Genomic DNA, 17,089 nt, shown 5'->3' on the forward strand with positions numbered 1-17,089 from the left:
ATGTTTATTTTTCATATGCATTGATCTAGCTAATAACGTGTTAACCTAGCAAATAATCCTTTTTACTATAGGCACAGGGCCTAAAATTTCAGTGGGGAGGGGGAAGGGTCTAGTTGATTACCTCTACCCCAGTGCTTGACCATTACTCATTTTATCAATTTCAAAGGAAAAAAGTGAAAAGCAAAGTCAATCCTCAGCAAAATTTGAACTCAGAATTTAAGACAGTAGAAATTCTGGTAAGCATTTTGTCCAGTATGGAGACAATTCTGACAGCTCATGGCTAATAGTCAGTACTGACTTAGCTCATAACATTTGTCTTTTATTTGTGTCTCCAATATTTTGGCTTATACCAAGTCTTGTCCATGAAAGCTTAAAATCCTTGGTTTATGAGTCAACAATATAATCACAATGTAGATGCTCACTTTGCTAGAAATAACAGCCATACATATACATATACACATACATATATACACATACATATACACACACACAGGTATGAGACGCACAAACACATATACATGCACACATATACACACACATACATACACTCACATATACACACACAGAGACACTAAGACGCACAAACACACATACACCCACACATATATATACACACACACACACATACACATATGGGTATATATAACAGGCTTCTTTCAGTTTCCATCAGCCATATCCACTCAGAAAGCTTTGGTCGGCTCAAGGCTACAGTAGAAGACACTTGCCCAAGGTGCTGTGCGCTGAGACCGAACCAGGAACCATGTGGTTGGGAAGCAAGCTTCTTACCACACAACCTACAATGATTAAGTAAATAAATAAATAAATAAATAAAATTGTGAAGTTCCAAAGATGGAAAACTTTTAACATGACAAGAATCTGAAAAGGTACAAGAAATACTTGCAGGAATTTAAAATAATTCAAAAGATTTTATCGTCTTTTGGAGCGTTTTTTTCAACACGGTGGCAGCGTTGGCGGTGGTGGGGGAGGGGGGCAGCAGCAGTGGTGGTGGTATGGTGGGGAGGCTGTGGAAGTGGCAGCGACAGTGGTGTATGGGTGGTAGGGGTGGTAAAGGGTTGTAGGGAGGCAGTAGGGGTAGCGACGGTGGTGGTGGCAGTGGTGGGGTTGTTGTATGCTCTTCCGTTGGCCCATAGGAAGATCTTTGAAGAACACTCCCAAAAGATAAAACATAATGATAATATGACAACAACAACAGCAGCAGCAACAACAAAGCGAATGAGGCCATCATAGACTCCCGGGAAACAGATGCAAACATCAACATTATCATCAACAGCATCATCATCATCAAGATCATCATCTTCATCATCATCATCATCATCATCACCATCACCATTATCATCATCACCCTCATCATCTTCATCATTATCATCTTCAACATCAGTTGGTTACATCAACCGAGCTAAGAAACATTGTCATTAGTCAGAAAATGGTAAAAAAAAAAAAAGAATGGTACCACCTTAAAACATCTCATGTGGGGAACACCTAAACCCAAACAAACTACAATGTTATGATGATGGTGATGATGATAATAATAAAAATAATACACGTCTACCCTCGACGGAGCCAGATACGCTCCAAAGTTGGTCATTCTGGTGGTTTACTGTCTGTTTGATGCCAAATCTCTTTCCATCCATGAACACCAGGTCGAGCATCATGCCTTCAGCAATCTGATACAGGATAAGATGACTTCCCTCCAGTCTTGTGGCCTTATGAATCTTGCGTGAGCTCCTGACGGTAGATCGTCTTGTAGCGTTCGGTCCTGAGATTCTCTTTCAGCTCTCGATACATCGCTGTTCCACCTATTTTTGCTGTGGCAGCCAATATTCTGATGGAACAACAAGGACTTCACCGTTTGATAAGCTCAGAAGTCCACAGACTTCTTTTTTGGTCACATCCAGGTCGATCAGCAATGGAACCACTCTCTTGAAATTTCTTAACAATTTTCCAGACTGTCATTCGGTTAACTTTAATCTTTTCTTTTTGCTATGGTTGTATTACTTTCACCTCCTTTGTGGAGGGTTATGATTGTATTCCGCTCTCTAGCCATTATCTAATTTATAAATCTGAATTTAATTTGTCTGAAACCTAAAGAAGACACACTAAGCTTTGATAATAATGCATAATTTCCATATCTTATTGCATTTATTAATAGTTATTAAAACCTGAAACTTTGCCTTAATTTCGGGACACCCTGGATTATTATAATGTAATTTATTAAAAATAATTTCCTGATTACTACCTTAAGTGTATGGTAGCCTCTAAACTACTACTACTACTATTAACACTACAATGAATACCACTACCACCACTACTGCTGCTGCTGCTGCTAGTACTGCTATTACTACTTATAACATGAATATACCACAGCCTGGTTCTTGTTTAATTTTCCCTCTTCACTCTTTCAATTGCTGCCATTGTGACCTCTCCAGGTGGTCACGCTTCTCACATCTGGTTGCGGCTCCCCAGCTTACCAGTTTTCAGTCAAACCGTCCAACCCATGCCAGCATGGAAAGCGGACGTTAAATGATGATGATGATGATGACGACATATATTTATACACACACACACACATATATACATACATATACACATATTATATATGTGAATATATATACATATATATAGATATAGATAGATATGTGTATATGTATGCATATATGCACACACACACACATGCATAGATGCTTATACATACATATACAATACATACATGCATGCATATATATATATATATATATATATATATATATATATATATATACATGCACTCACAAACAGTAAATAATTTTTCTTTTTCTTGTTTTTAACTTTGGGTTTTTTGCCTATAGTCATATTTGTTTCAACTCCACCTTTGACAAGACAAAACATTTCCGATATACGATCCAAACCAATCCTTTACTCCCCAAAAAAATCGTCCTCATTCTTCATTCCTGCCAATCCCCTGCATTATTCCGACCATTCCATCATGCTACCAGATGCTCTTCTTCTGACACTTATTTATCTCTGCCAACCAAACAGGAAACAGCCGGGCAGTAGACTCCTAAGATTCCATTGTTCCTCATAATTTTTCCACTTGAACAGACAATCACTTCATATTATCCAAGCAATCCTTAGATGACAATGACTTTGGAGGTTTTTTTTTTGGTGTTGTTTGTTTCTTTGTTTGCTGTTATTGTTGTTGTTGTTGTTTATATTGTTTTTGTACTTTAGAGGTTATTTTTGTTTTTTGATTTTTTTTGTTTGTTTGTCCTATTGAAAAAATTCCAGCCTTATGCTATGCCCATGTCCTCTTCCTTCTCCTCCTCCTCATTTTCATCCTCATCATCCACATGCTTCTTTGGTCATCCTCATCATCATCAGATTAACATTGTTGTTGTTGTTGTTATTATTATTATTATTATTATTATTACTACTACTATTATGCATGGCATCTTGGGCAAATGTCTTCTACTATACCCCTCGGGCCAACCAAAGTCTTGTGAGAGGATATGGTAGACGGAAACTGAAAGAAGCCCATCATGTATGTGTGTGCATGTGCGTGTGTGTGCGTGTATTGTGTGTGTGTGTGTGTGTGTGTGTGTGTGTGTGTGAGAGCATGTGTCCCTCACTACCGCTTATCAACTGGTGCTGGTGTGTTTAAGAACCTGTAAGTTAGCAGTTCAACAAAAAAGACTGACAGAATAAATACCAAAGAAGAAGAAGAAGATGGTGATGGTGAAGAAGAAAAATAAAAAGGAGGAGGGGAGGGGAATAAAAAGAAGAATGAGGAGGAGGAGGAGTAGAAGGAAAGGAAGGAGGATAACTTCCTCCTTTTCTCTCATCAGTCTCTTCAAGAGCCTATCAAAGGGTCATAGAAGGGGGTTGGGTGCAGCCCTTCCTTAATTCTGACTAAGCAATTGGAAAGAGATGGCCAAAAGCATGGGGCTGCCATGCCTAGCACACCTCTCTCTCTCACACACACATAACAGCTGACTCACATATATTTATATATACACACTCACACATGACACCTGCATCTATACACTCACATGTATACACCAACAGATATCCTTTTTGTCATCGCCACCACCACCACTAACACCACTAACTATCAACATTATCATCATCATCGCCACCATCAATATTATCATCATCATCACTGCTTTACCTAGCAGCAGCAGCAGCACCACCACCACCACCACCATCATCATCACCACCATCACCATCACCACTAACACCACCACCACCTCTTGTATAAACTGATTCTGTTTTGTGACTGACCATAAGCATTACTCACAGAATGACCAACATTACTAATTTCATGCAGTGTTTAATTGTATTAGAGACCATTGCAAAATATAGAATACATACCATTATATAGACATTATGTAAAAGGTTTTATATATGTACGTATATACATATATATATATATATATATATATGTATCTATGTATGTATTTGTGTGTCTGTGTTTGTTCCCCCCCCTCACTTGACAACCGATGCTGGTGTGTTTACATCCCCATAACTTAGCGGTTCGGCAAAAGAGACCGATAGAATAAGTACTAGGCTTACGAAGAATAAGCCCTGGGGTCGATTTGTTCGACGAATGGCAGTGCTCCAGCATGGCCGCAGTCAAATGACACACAGACACACAGAGAAGGACTAACATGCCTACATACACACATACATAGAGATATGTAGACCTATGTAGATAGATCTGTCATATATATATATATATATATATATATATATATATGTATGTACGTATACTTATGTACAGTTATTTACTTATTGAAATGACTATAAATTATTATTGAAAAGGGAGAGAGAGAGAGAATTCAGAATGAAAGAGAAAACCAGAGAAAATGAGAGAGAGAGGGGGAGAGAAGTATTAGTCACTCGTTTACTTCAGTGTCTTAACAACTTCCAAATTATCAAGGGAGTGATGGCAGTGGTGGTGGTGGTGGTCGTCGTCGTTGTGGTGGTGGTTGTGGTGTTGTTGTTGTAGGTGGTGATGGTTGTCGTTGTTGCTGTTGTTGTTGTGGTGGTGGTGGTGGTGGTGGTGGTAGTGGTATGTGTGTATATATGAATGCATGTATGTGTGTCTGCATGTATGTATGTATATATGTATATATTTGTATGTGTATGTATGTCTATATGTATGTATGTATGTATGTATATATGTGAGTGTGTTTGTGTGTGTATGTGTGTGCGAGTGTGTTTGTGTGTGTGTGTGCGTGCGAGTGTGTGTGTGTGTGTGCCTGTGTCTGTATCTCTGTGTGTGTGTATGTGCTTTTCTTCGAGTTTTGTTTAAATTCTTCTTGAGAGAGTTCAAGCTGGTTGCTGACAAACTGACAAAGACTTCTTGAGTGAAGAGGGTTTCCAGTGTTTGTAAATATGTGGTTGCGTTGGTGTGTTGGCTGAACTGTCAATGCACACACTTGAGAGTGCGCATCTATTCACTGAAAGAATTTCAGATGGAGAATCTTTGGAATGTCCCACAAATCTTCACAAGTGCCACCAACAGATTACATCTGGAGAATCCACATCAGTTTCTTCTGAAAAACCCAGTATTTCTAGGTTTTTCCATAAATTTGTAGGTACATAGTTTCATGCACTTATGATAATAAGGTACAAATGAAAATTTATAATCAGGGTACAAGAGCTGTAATTTCTGCATTAATTCACTATAAATGTTCTCTTTTGATGGTACATTCACATCTGCTGGGTGTGTAAACAACAAACAGATGTATTAGTTTAACGCTCAGGAAGTGAGAAAGTCTTGTACATTTCGAGCCTACGCTCTTCGACAGAAAGGAACACAGAAATAAGCAGAGAGAGAAAATAAAAAAGGTTTAGTGGCTAGCGATCAATCATGCTGAATATATATATAAATATATACATATATATATATATATATATATATATATATATATATATATATATATATATATATATATATATACGAGGGTGTGCTGAAAAATTCCTGGCTTTAAGGGTATCGTGAAAGGCCTGGTTGGAGGCCCAACCTTCCAAGTTCTTTTACAGGGTTTAGAGAAACTGAAGGACTGCTGCAATAAATGTGTGAATTTGAGAGGGGAATCTGTTGAATAAAATCATAATTAACTGATTCTCTTATGTTTTCTTTTACCCAATTCCAAGAACTTTTCAGAACTCCCTCACAGTGGGATTGAACTTGGATCCATAGTGTTAGAAGGTGAGCTGCTGTGCCACATTCTCATAGACAAAATTCTCAAACAGCACCCAGACCTCCTCTCCCCAAAACACAATGCAAACTCACCTGATTCCAGACCAGCTGACATATCCCCCCCCCCCCATCACCACCACCACCACCATCACCTTCATTTCCACCATTACCACCACCACCATCTCTATCACCACTACCACCACCGCCTCAGAAATTACCTCCACCACTATCATCAACCCCCCCCCCATTGCAACCACCACCACCACCGCCCCTTCCCCACCCTAACCCCTTCCTCCTTACCAAACTAAAACAAACACTTCATAAAAGGACCAGGTCATGCAAGAAAGAGTTAGCAAATCACAAGAAATGTACAAACAAGAAAACTGGTTTCACAAAGGTAAACAAAAAAAAAATATATATATATATAAATAAATAAATGAAAACAAATATAACAAAAAAAAATAAAATAAATATTTGAAATATAATAAAGAAATGCATCAAACATTCCAGGGCTTTTTTGTTTGTTTATTTGTTTTGGTCATTTGACTGTGGCCATGCTGGAGCACTGCCCTAAAGGGCTCTTTTTTTTTTAGTCAAACAAATCGACCCCAGGACTTGTTTTTTTTTTTAAAGCCTTGTACTTATTCTATTAGTCTCTTTTGCTGAACTGCTAAGTTACGGGGGACGTAAACACACCAACACCGGTTGTCAAGTGATGATGGTGGGGCTGGACAAACACAGACACAAACACATGCGCACATGTATATATATATATCTACATACGATGATGGTCTTCTTTCAGTTTCCATTTGTCAAATCCACCCACAAGGTTTTGATTAGCCTGGGGCTATAGTAGAAAACACTTGCCCAAGGTGTCACACAGTAGGACTGAACCTGGAACCATGCGGTTCGGAAGCAAACTTCTTACCACACAGCCTTGCCTGTTTTTTTTTTTTTACTTGTTTTTGTTGCTAATTCTTTATGATTTGTTTGCTGTTTTGTTCTGTTACTATTGGTATCACATCTTCTCTCTTCAGTCTCTTCCATCAACTTAATCCCCTTGTCTGTCCTTGTTTGTCCCCTCTATGTTTAGCCCGCTGTGGGCAATAAAGAAATAAAAATTATCATCATCATCATCATCATCATTATTATCACTGTTATTATTATTATTATTGTTATTATTGTTGTTGTTGTTGTTATGAAGGCAGTGAGCCGGCGGAAGCATTAACACACTGGACGAAACGCTTTGCAGTATTTCGTCTGCTGCAACATTCTGAGTTCAAAATCTGCCAAGGTTGACTACGCCTTTTCATCCTTTCGGGGTCGATAAATTAAGTACCAGTTGAATACTGGGGGTCAATGTAATCGACTCATCCCCTCTCCCTCAAAATGGCTGCCCTTGCAGAAAAATTTTAAACCACCATTATTATTATTATTATTATTATTATTATTATTATTATTATTATTATTATTATTATTATTATTATTATTATTTAAGGTGGTGAGCTGGCAGAATCGTTAGCACGCCAGGTGTCTGCATTTTTTCTGTCCTTACGTTCTGTGTTCAAATTCAGGTTTTGCCTTTCATCCTTTTGGGGTTGATAAATTAAGCATCTGTGATGTAATTGACTAGTCCTCAACCCCAAAATTTCAGGCCTTGTGCCTATAGTAGAAAGGACTATTATTATTATTATTATTATTATCAGTTTTATCATTCATGTTACACTTAACAGATTAGACAACTGAAAAAGAAAAAATCCTAACATTAGGCTACAACAAGTAACCTTAGATGCCAAGAACCCTTCTAAGTACCCCCTAGCTGTCCCTAATAACACTGTTTTCTGAAGCTGTACTACACCAGGGATTATTATTGTTGTTGTTGTTATTACTAATATTATTATTTCCAATCTGAGGTTTTTGGAATGCCTCCTGTTGATCACTTTTTATGACAAATAAAAGAATCAGAATATTTCTTGTTGTTGTTGTTTGTTCTTTTGCATGCCTGTGTATGTGTGTGTGTGTGAGACTATGTGTATGTGTGTAGGGGGAATGTCTGTGTGTTTGAATGTGTGTGTGTGTGTATGAGACTATGTGTATGTGTATGTGTACATATGCATGTGAGGAGGAGATGTCTGTGTGTGTGTTTTTGACTCTGCCGTGTTTATACCCACTTGTTGAAATAACATTCCATATTCTGTCATTTTGGGTCAGTTTAGGTCAGAAAAGTGACACTCATGATAAAAAAAAGAACCAAAAAGAAAAAAAAAAACCAACAACTCCCACCATCGACACCTACACCACCACCACCACCACCACCACCTACAACACCACCAATTACAACCCACTGCCCCTACCACCACCACCACCACCCCTTCCACTATGACGTCCTGGTGTGACCTGCCTTGGATTGGAATTTCCCTTTATATACACATGCCTGTCTGTGAATTGTTTACTGCTTATTGAGTACATAATATGTGTATATATATGTATGTGTGTGTGTGTATATATATATATATATATATATGTGAGTGTGTGTGTTGGTGTATGTATATATATATATATATATATATATATATATAAATACACACATGAACATATATATACATGTTGTTTACCATCTATAGTTGAGTTCATAATTATATGCATACATACATATATCTATGTATGTATATGTATATATACTTATGTGTGTGTATATATTTGTACATACACACACACACATCTACATACTATGTATATTATGTAACACACCAAAGGAATTCATTCCAAACAGAAAAAAAAGAAAAGAAAAGAACCTTACAAGAATTCATAATTATTTTTGTTCCAAACCAAAAACTTCCACTTGAATTCCCCAGAGAGAGAAAAACATGGCTGCTTCCTCCACAGATCCACGCATAGCTTTGCTTTGTGGTTCAGAACCTCACCTTCTAATTAACTTTGTAGTTTCAGGTTCAATTCCACCTTGCAGTGCCTTGGGCCACTGTATTCTGTCAATCTGTTGAGCCGACCAAAGATTTGTCATTGAAATTTGGTAGATGGGAACTGAAAAAGTTTGGTGAGGGACCATTCCTTGTTTTGGGGGTTTTGTTTTTTAAGGGAGATGATTTATCACTTTTTGACAGGACAAAGAAAACCTTTTTTGACGCCTGTTGATTGTGGTGGTTTGGGCAACCGAGAATCCTTAGATTCGGTTTCGAATCTAAGCTTGGAGAAGGAAGTGTTAATTTTTATTGTACGTTTTCTTAAAACAGTATCATTCCTGATGTACCAACAGTTTCTGTACCAATTCCTTTAATGGTTGAATAAAACGTAGCAGTTAATTGCAACTCGTTTTCTTGTATTTCTTTCTCCTGTTTATACACAACTCGTTGGAACCAAGAAACTGTAATTATACCAGGGCCTGAGATACGTTAATCAAAATGCTAAACATAAAAACGGTACATATATTCAAGATGAAAACAATCACACTTCTCAGTGATGTTCGTCACTGCGTATAGTGCAATGGTACGGTGTACATTAGCTGCTACTTCTGAAATGCTTAACATACCACAAGAAGGTAATATACGTATAGGTGTCTGTGGACATAGCATAATGAAGGAAGCGTTTCGGTTCTTTTTATGAAATTTCGGGCTGTCACTAGTCACTTCCGGTTCCGTTCACAATTTAGTTTCACTTTTGTTAAGATAATTTACATTCACTTTTTTTACGACCATAAATATTATTAGAACGATCCGAATCGCCACCAAAAGTTTTCTTTTCTTTTTCTTTTTCAAACTCTTAACATAATTGTAATCTAGACCTTCGAAAACTTAATTTGAAAATTCACAACAGGTCTTTCAACGAATAAAAAGTAATATATCGGATAAGATATTGTCCGATATTATCGAAAATCTAATTTGAAAAACGTATTTTTCATAAAGTTATGATGCTGGAGCACTAATCTGTAGTTATGCCCTTTAAGTTCTAACACACCTGTGAAGAGTTATGCAAAAAGAAATACAATTAGTTGTCATCGAAACATGGCGGTGTCGAACATCAGTGGAAAGTTTACGAAATATCTCTTATTTATTCTTTCTTTATTCGGCTTCATTCTCTCAATGTACGCATTTCATGTAGGGACAGTCAAACAGAAAAACGATTCCTATAACCCATGGTGTGATTTTAGCCGAACTATGAGTTGTTCTCAAATATTTACATCGCGGTAAGTAAAACCGGTGTAAATTTTTATTAAGTCCGCCCTTAAAAAATTTATTGGCAAACGAACAGCCCCTTCCTTTATTTTTTCCTAGATTTTCTTCTATAGGTGGGAAACCTTATATATTATCCTACGACTGATGAATGTATATGAGTTTGTTGCATATTTTCATTTAGCTTCTCCTGCAGTACCACCGGCTCCACCATCGAAGGTTATCGCGAGGTAAATTGCACTGGACTCAACTAAGGATTGAAACTGGGTTGTGGAGTTTGATCTATCGGTCATTAAAACTACATGCAGCAAGAAACCACGGAGCAGCTTCTACATGGTCCCTCCACATGTTAGAAATAACCCCCAATTTGTCCTTACAACATATTCTACTGTTTTAGAAGAACGAAAGAAAAACAACACGTTGGACTATATTGTCCTGGGTACACAACTATTGTAGAAAAGACGGGCTGATCACGGTTGGAATGCCTTCTGTAATACATCGATCTGCTCGATCAGGACTAACCGCGTGACTAAATATCAACAACTCAAACGTAACAGCAGCCAGGCCCCTCTAAATTCACACATCGTTTTAAAAAATACATTACGCGCGCATGTGTATACACACACATCTTAATTAACATGTAATTTAATCACTAATTTTATCAATACTGATCAACAAATTGTCATTTAAATGATTACCTTATATCTTATCTATTTGTGTGTATGTGTTGTCGTTTTTGATAGGCAGAAGTTACGTGGTGACTCAAATTTATTGTAGCGAAGTCAGTTTGATGCCGCACACGAAACACTTGACCCCTGAGTCCCAATTAAAAATAGTCTGTATTACACACACACACACACACATATATATATATATATATATATGCATGATATTTGAGCGTTAAGTTTTCCTTGTCTCATCACGTGTGTCCTTGTTATTTAACACTAGGCAAGTCCTTTTCGAGCAGTCGTTTTGTTGAAGACGTTACAGCCGTTATAATCCCTTTTATTTTACCACTACCCACCCACCCCACACACAACATAATTATGACTATCTTATCCGATATATTACTTTTTATTCACTGAAAGACCTGGGGGAGGTTTTGGCTGCTACATCTAGCAGATCAGGTAACCATACAGAGGTTCACTCGTTATTTTGCGCCTCGAAATGTGTAGAAAGAAGATTCATTCGTTAACAGTTTGTGTTTTGATTAAAATACATCCTGACCAACATGCTTGTGTACATGTATACGTGTGAGTGAGTGCGTGTGTACGTATGTTAGTGCACGTGCAAGCACCTTCAGCAGCGTCGTCAAATGACCTCTACGGAAACAACCCCCAATTCCGAGGTCAATTAAGGATTGTGTTGTTTACGTTACAGATTATAGCACGAGCGGGAGGAGGAGTGGGGATCTATTATTAATTTTAGTTTAATCTCTGGAGGGGAAATCGTTTGGCTAACAAACTGGAATGATGGCTGTGGTGATTACACGGTTTGTAGTAGTTGTAGCAGCAGCATCTACAGCAGTAGTATTAGTCAAAGTTCCCTGGCTCTGGGTTTCCCAGAGGGACTTTGCGGAATGAAAAGAAAAATGGGACTGTCAGGTTCTCGTGTTTAGTAATAATGGTTTCAAATTTTGGCACAAGGCCAGCAGATTTGGGGAAAGGGGATGAATCGATTAAATCAACCCCCCTGTGTTCAAACTGGTACTTATTTTATCAACCCTGAAAGGATGAAAGTCGACTTCAGTGGAATTTGAACTCAGAACGTTAGGACAGATGAAATGCTACTAAGCATTTTGCTCATTGTGCTAACGATTCTGCCAGGTAAGCTAGCAGCCTTAGAAAGGATGAAAGGCAAAGTCAACCCCAGCAGAATTTGAACTCTGGACAAAATGCTGCTAAGCATCTTTGTCCATTGTGCTAATGATTCCACCAGCTCGCCATCATGTTAACAGTATCAAGCTTTTTGATGCCAACCTGGCTGAAACCACCTCTGGCTCTATAGTACAAATGTTTTATTTTCAAAAGTTCTGAATTAAAATCTTCCACCAAAACCTTAGTCACAATTTATGTTCCTAACACTAGCTTAATGATAACTAAGTTATTTTACTAAATTCTTTGTTATATTTAAAATTAATTGAAAGCAACACAAAGCATCTCAAAATAAATAGAGTAACGAAAGGGTTAAAATGGTTTTAGAAAGTTATCTTAAAACTTATGCAGCACCATGGCAGAGAATGAAAAAATTATTTGGAGACAAAGATGCAAAGATGGAAACACTTTTTTTGCAATTTTGAGATGACATTACAGACTGATGTGGGCACATCAACGGTGAGGTCATGAATGGTTTCTGATAAGCCAATAGACTGATTGATTGATCATACAATTAATCAAACAATCAATTAGTGAACTAGTTAATTAGTTAACCCTTTCATTAACATATTTCTGTTGAATTACACTGGTTTTGCTTCAATTAATTTTGAAAATAAGAATTTAGTAAAATAACTTTGTCCATTATTAAGTTGATGTTTTGAACATATAATTAACATGAAATTTTAATGAAATGTTTTAATTTAGATCACTTTAAAACAGGGAATTTGTATCATAGATGAATGGGTAGTCCAGCATGGCTCTGTAGTATAAATGTCTTGTTTTCATAAGTTTTGAATTAAAATCTTCCACCAAACCTTACTGACAATTTGTATTCCTAACACTAGTTGAATGATAACTAAGTTATTTTACTAAATTTTTTGCTATACTTAAAATTAATTGAAAGAAACACAGAGCATCTCAAAATAAATACAGTAACAAAAGGGTTAAGGGTCAGCCACATTTAGGTGGCATATATTACTTCACGATGTTGTGCGGCTGCTGTTTATACCTCGCTCAGAGATTTATTATTGCTTCTTCAGGTTGTATTTACTTTTAGTAAACAAGAAATTACACGTAAATGCTTGCATTAATGTCTGCTTAGCATTGAGCCATACAATCGTATATTCACAACAAATTATTCTATAATTTGTCCTTTTCTGGTTACAGGTATGGTAAAGGATTTGGTCTGGTGGACAGGATTCTATCGAAGGACAGTATTTTCAATCAACCCAGTAGTGTCTTTGCAATGGCCTTTTATATGATGCAAATCTTTATGAGTGAGTAGAGTGGTTAGACTTGCTTAAGAAGAATATTTGATGTACTCCATGCTACTGCTTTCTCCTTTCACTGTGTGTCTGTAAAATGATGTCTAAGTGTGTGTGTGTATGTGCATGAGTTTGTATGTGTATGAGTGTGTGTGTGCATGAAGGTGTGTGTGTATATATATGTGTATGTGTGTATATGTCTTCTCTTTCTTATTCATTCATTCTTCCTAACCTATTCTTCCTCTCTTATTCATTCATTCTATCTCATTCTCTCTCTTTACATTCATTGATTCTATCTCTTTCCCTCTTATTCATTCATTCTTTCTCAGTCTCTTTCATTCCTTCCTTCTAACTTATTCTCCCTCTCTTTCATTCTTCCTCATTCTCTCTTTCTCATTCATTCATTCTCCCTGTTTCTCTCTCTCTTTCTTGCAGCCATTACCAAATCGGACGACGCCATTGCTATGCAAAGCCTTGTTTCTCTTCTGGCAAACTTTGGCTCCATCTACTTCTTCTATGTACTTTATAGTCTTCAGAACTTTTGCCTCATTTGCATATCACTTTACATAATCAATGCTTTGATTCTCGTTTGCGTGCTGCTTCGGTTAATCACTCTCCATAAACAGACACTGAAGAAGACCCACTAATCCACAGGTGGATTATGCAAGGTGGATTAAACAGGTGGATTAAGCAAAGGAAAGTGGTAAACAGAAGGAAAAAAAAATAACAACAAAGACACTAAGAAGCAAACGAACGCTTTAATGAACAAATGAAGGGGCTAATGAATTAACGAACTAATGAAAGCATTAACAAACAAAATGAATTAACATGTTAATGAAATAATGAATGAATGAATGACAGTATTAAAGAACAAGCGAAAAAGTTAACGAGCCAAGAAGGGTTTTAATTAACAAGAAAAAGTATTTTTTTAAATAAAAGAAAAAAATTCACAAAAATTAAAATTTGGAAAATTTTGTTAAAAGAAAAAAATATTACAGAAGAAACTCTAAGTAGGAAACCAAATAATTTTGGCAGATTTGAAAGTAGGAAAATTTAATATTCTAAGAAAAAAAATTATAGTAAAGGAAAAAAATGAATTGGAGAAATTTCTAAAAAGGAAAACAAAATTTTAAAAACTACAAAAAAAATTCAAAGAAATTTGAGAAAAGGAGAAATATAAGAAAAAATATATATATATAAAAGAAAAAAATTAAACGGAAAGGAAAAATTTAGACATTCCCACTTGTAGTGATTCTGTCCAAATTCCAAGAATTTTGGCAGCAATAGTTACTGGTATTGATTTCTTATGGCTGCGGTCATCTCATATGCATATGTGAGGGTTAGGGTAAAGATGTGATAGGCTGGTAAGTAAAATAGGATTGCCAGAAAGAAATGAGCAAAAACAATTTGTTATGAGAGAATTTGGAAACTGTGCTGTATCTCGTACATATACATATATATGTGTGATCACTAAAAGCTTTAAGCTTATATAAAAATACTATTATTATTATTTACAGGATTGTAAAACATGGCGCCGTATAAAAAAAACCATTCGCACCGAAAGCATATAGAAAGTTTGTTTACTTAGAACAAATACGAACTAATATAATTTTTAAATTTGACAGAAATGGGGAGGCTAATTCGCTGGTGTAAAGGTAACACATTTAGTCACGTTAACAAAGGGATGTGGGTTCGACTCCCACACAAACAGGAAAGCCTTCTTTTTTTTGTCAAGGGCTTATATGCCTATTTTCCCTAGTCATTGCACGGTGATCGCTAAAAGCTTTAAGCTTATATAAAACATACCATTATTATTATTATTTACAGCATTGTAAAACATGGCGCTGTATAAAAAAACTGGCATAAAAAAATTAATTATTGGGGGTAGATTTGTTTGAATAACCCAACAAGATGGTGCCCCAGTATGGCCACAGTCCAATGATTGAAACAAGTAAAAGAACAAGAAAGACATCCATTCCAAGAATTTAATTTGCTAAAAACCGTTTTTTTCTAATTTACCTATTTTTTACATTGTACTTTTTTTATGTTTTTGTTTTTTAGAAAATAAAAAAAAAATCTGTTCCAGATTTCTTTGTTTGTTGAATGTCTGTTATTCCATGTTAACATATCTTAGACAGGGATGTATTTGAGGGAGAGCTATGCAGCTGGATGCTCTTCCAATCACCAACCCCTGTCTTTTAAAATATAATATAATGAATGAACTTATAGTATGGAGTGCTGCTCAGGTACACCACAACACATCAGAAAATTTAACCCAAAATGCAATAACGGTGCATCGAATAATGCTCAGGGAAATGAAGAATGAAGGAATCATTAAAAAAAAATTTAGGGGACATCAGATGTACAGTTGCTGAATTTCAGTCTTCTTTCTTGGCACCACTTTCTCCTTGGTCGGGTACCCATGTACCTCCTCTAGAGCAAGGCACCTGTTTCTGCCTCTCTGTCGCACTCTAATCTTTCATCATCCGATGGTGTTGGTGTGTTTACATCCCTGTAACTTAGCGGTTTGGCAAAAGAGCCCAATAGAATAAGTACCAGATTTTAAAAAAGTGGGGTTGATACATTCGACTAAATACTTCTAAGTAGCGCCCCAGCATGGCCACAGTCTAATGACTAAAACAAATAAAAGATGAAGAAAAATGATGTTTTTTTTTTTATATTTATATTTAAATAGAAAAAAACGGAGAAAAATATTTTAAAAACTGAAAAAAAAAGGGAAGAAAAAAATATTTCCATTTCTCCAAAAAAAAAAAAAAAAGACTGTTGAAGAAAAATAAAGTTTTAATTAGTTAATTGATTTTGTAATTAGGAAACGGATGGAGATGTATTGGAATAAGATGACGATGGTGTAGAGGGTGGGGGTGGAGGCATAAAGAAAACAGGAAATGTTTTAAATGAAGTCTTTGGGGTAGGAAGATACATTGGTGTATACGTGTGTGTATGAATGGGTGTGTGCCGTCAGCTTCGTTCTATGTCTCTTTTTTTATGTTTACATGTGTGTATACACACATATATATATATATACACACGTGTGTGTGTATGTGTGTGAAGACGCATGGCTCAGTGGTTAGAGCGTCAGGTTCACAATCACATTGCTCCAGTTCACTCAGCTGTAGAAATGGGTTGTGATGTCACTGGTGCCAAGCTGTATTGGCCCCTTTGCCTTTCCCTTGGGTAACATCGGTGGCATGGAGAGGAGAGGCTGGTATGCATGGGCTACTGCTAGTCTTCCATAAACAATCTTGTCTGGACTTGTGCCTTTCTTGGGGAACTTTCTAGGTGCAATACCATGGTCATTCATGACCAAAGGGGCAATAACAAGCCAGCAAAAAAGGTTCATGCAGTCATCCAACCTGCTAAAAATAACAGCCAAATCTCCCTCAAATTATGCTTTATAATTTAAACAAAGAACATAGAATAATGCAATCTTACATAGACAATGCAGAAGGAGAGAAGACACAAGATGAGAAATCATGGCTGGAAAGCTATTCATCATAGGCCTATTCAACCAGCCTTGGCCCAGGGTTAAACAAAAGC

The 17,089-nt window shown here is 36.6% G+C and overlaps 1 protein-coding gene across 2 annotated transcripts; it reads left to right on the forward strand.

Annotated features, from left to right (window-relative positions):
- The first annotated feature begins 10,168 nt into the window (after positions 1-10,168).
- LOC106870276 (vitamin K epoxide reductase complex subunit 1-like protein 1) lies at positions 10,169-15,618 on the forward strand. 2 transcript variants are annotated; one of them, XM_014916293.3, is made up of 3 exons: positions 10,169-10,406; positions 13,434-13,543; positions 13,967-15,618. In XM_014916293.3, exons 1-3 carry the CDS (start codon positions 10,225-10,227, stop codon positions 14,176-14,178), a joined length of 504 nt encoding a protein of 167 aa, XP_014771779.1. In that variant the 5' UTR covers positions 10,169-10,224; the 3' UTR covers positions 14,179-15,618. The 2 variants fall into 2 exon arrangements, with proteins under 2 accessions (XP_014771779.1, XP_014771780.1); XM_014916294.3 differs by lacking the exon at positions 10,169-10,406 and adding an exon at positions 10,471-10,622.
- The last annotated feature ends 1,471 nt before the right edge of the window (positions 15,619-17,089 follow it).

Source organism: Octopus bimaculoides, chromosome 24 (assembly GCF_046866305.1).
Source record: "Octopus bimaculoides isolate indiv1 chromosome 24, ASM4686630v1, whole genome shotgun sequence".
In the NCBI taxonomy this organism is placed as follows: Eukaryota; Metazoa; Mollusca; class Cephalopoda; order Octopoda; family Octopodidae; genus Octopus; species Octopus bimaculoides.

What these genes read in the sequence shown, in the direction of transcription:
- LOC106870276 (XM_014916293.3), top strand. Translation starts at nt 10,225, where the DNA reads ATGGCGGTGTCGAACATCAGTGGAAAGTTTACGAAATATCTCTTATTT. An exon ending in TCTCAAATATTTACATCGCG is followed by an intron (nt 10,407 to 13,433) that starts GTAAGTAAAACC and finishes TTCTGGTTACAG; the next exon opens with GTATGGTAAAGGATTTGGTC. An exon ending in TATGATGCAAATCTTTATGA is followed by an intron (nt 13,544 to 13,966) that starts GTGAGTAGAGTG and finishes TCTTTCTTGCAG; the next exon opens with CCATTACCAAATCGGACGAC.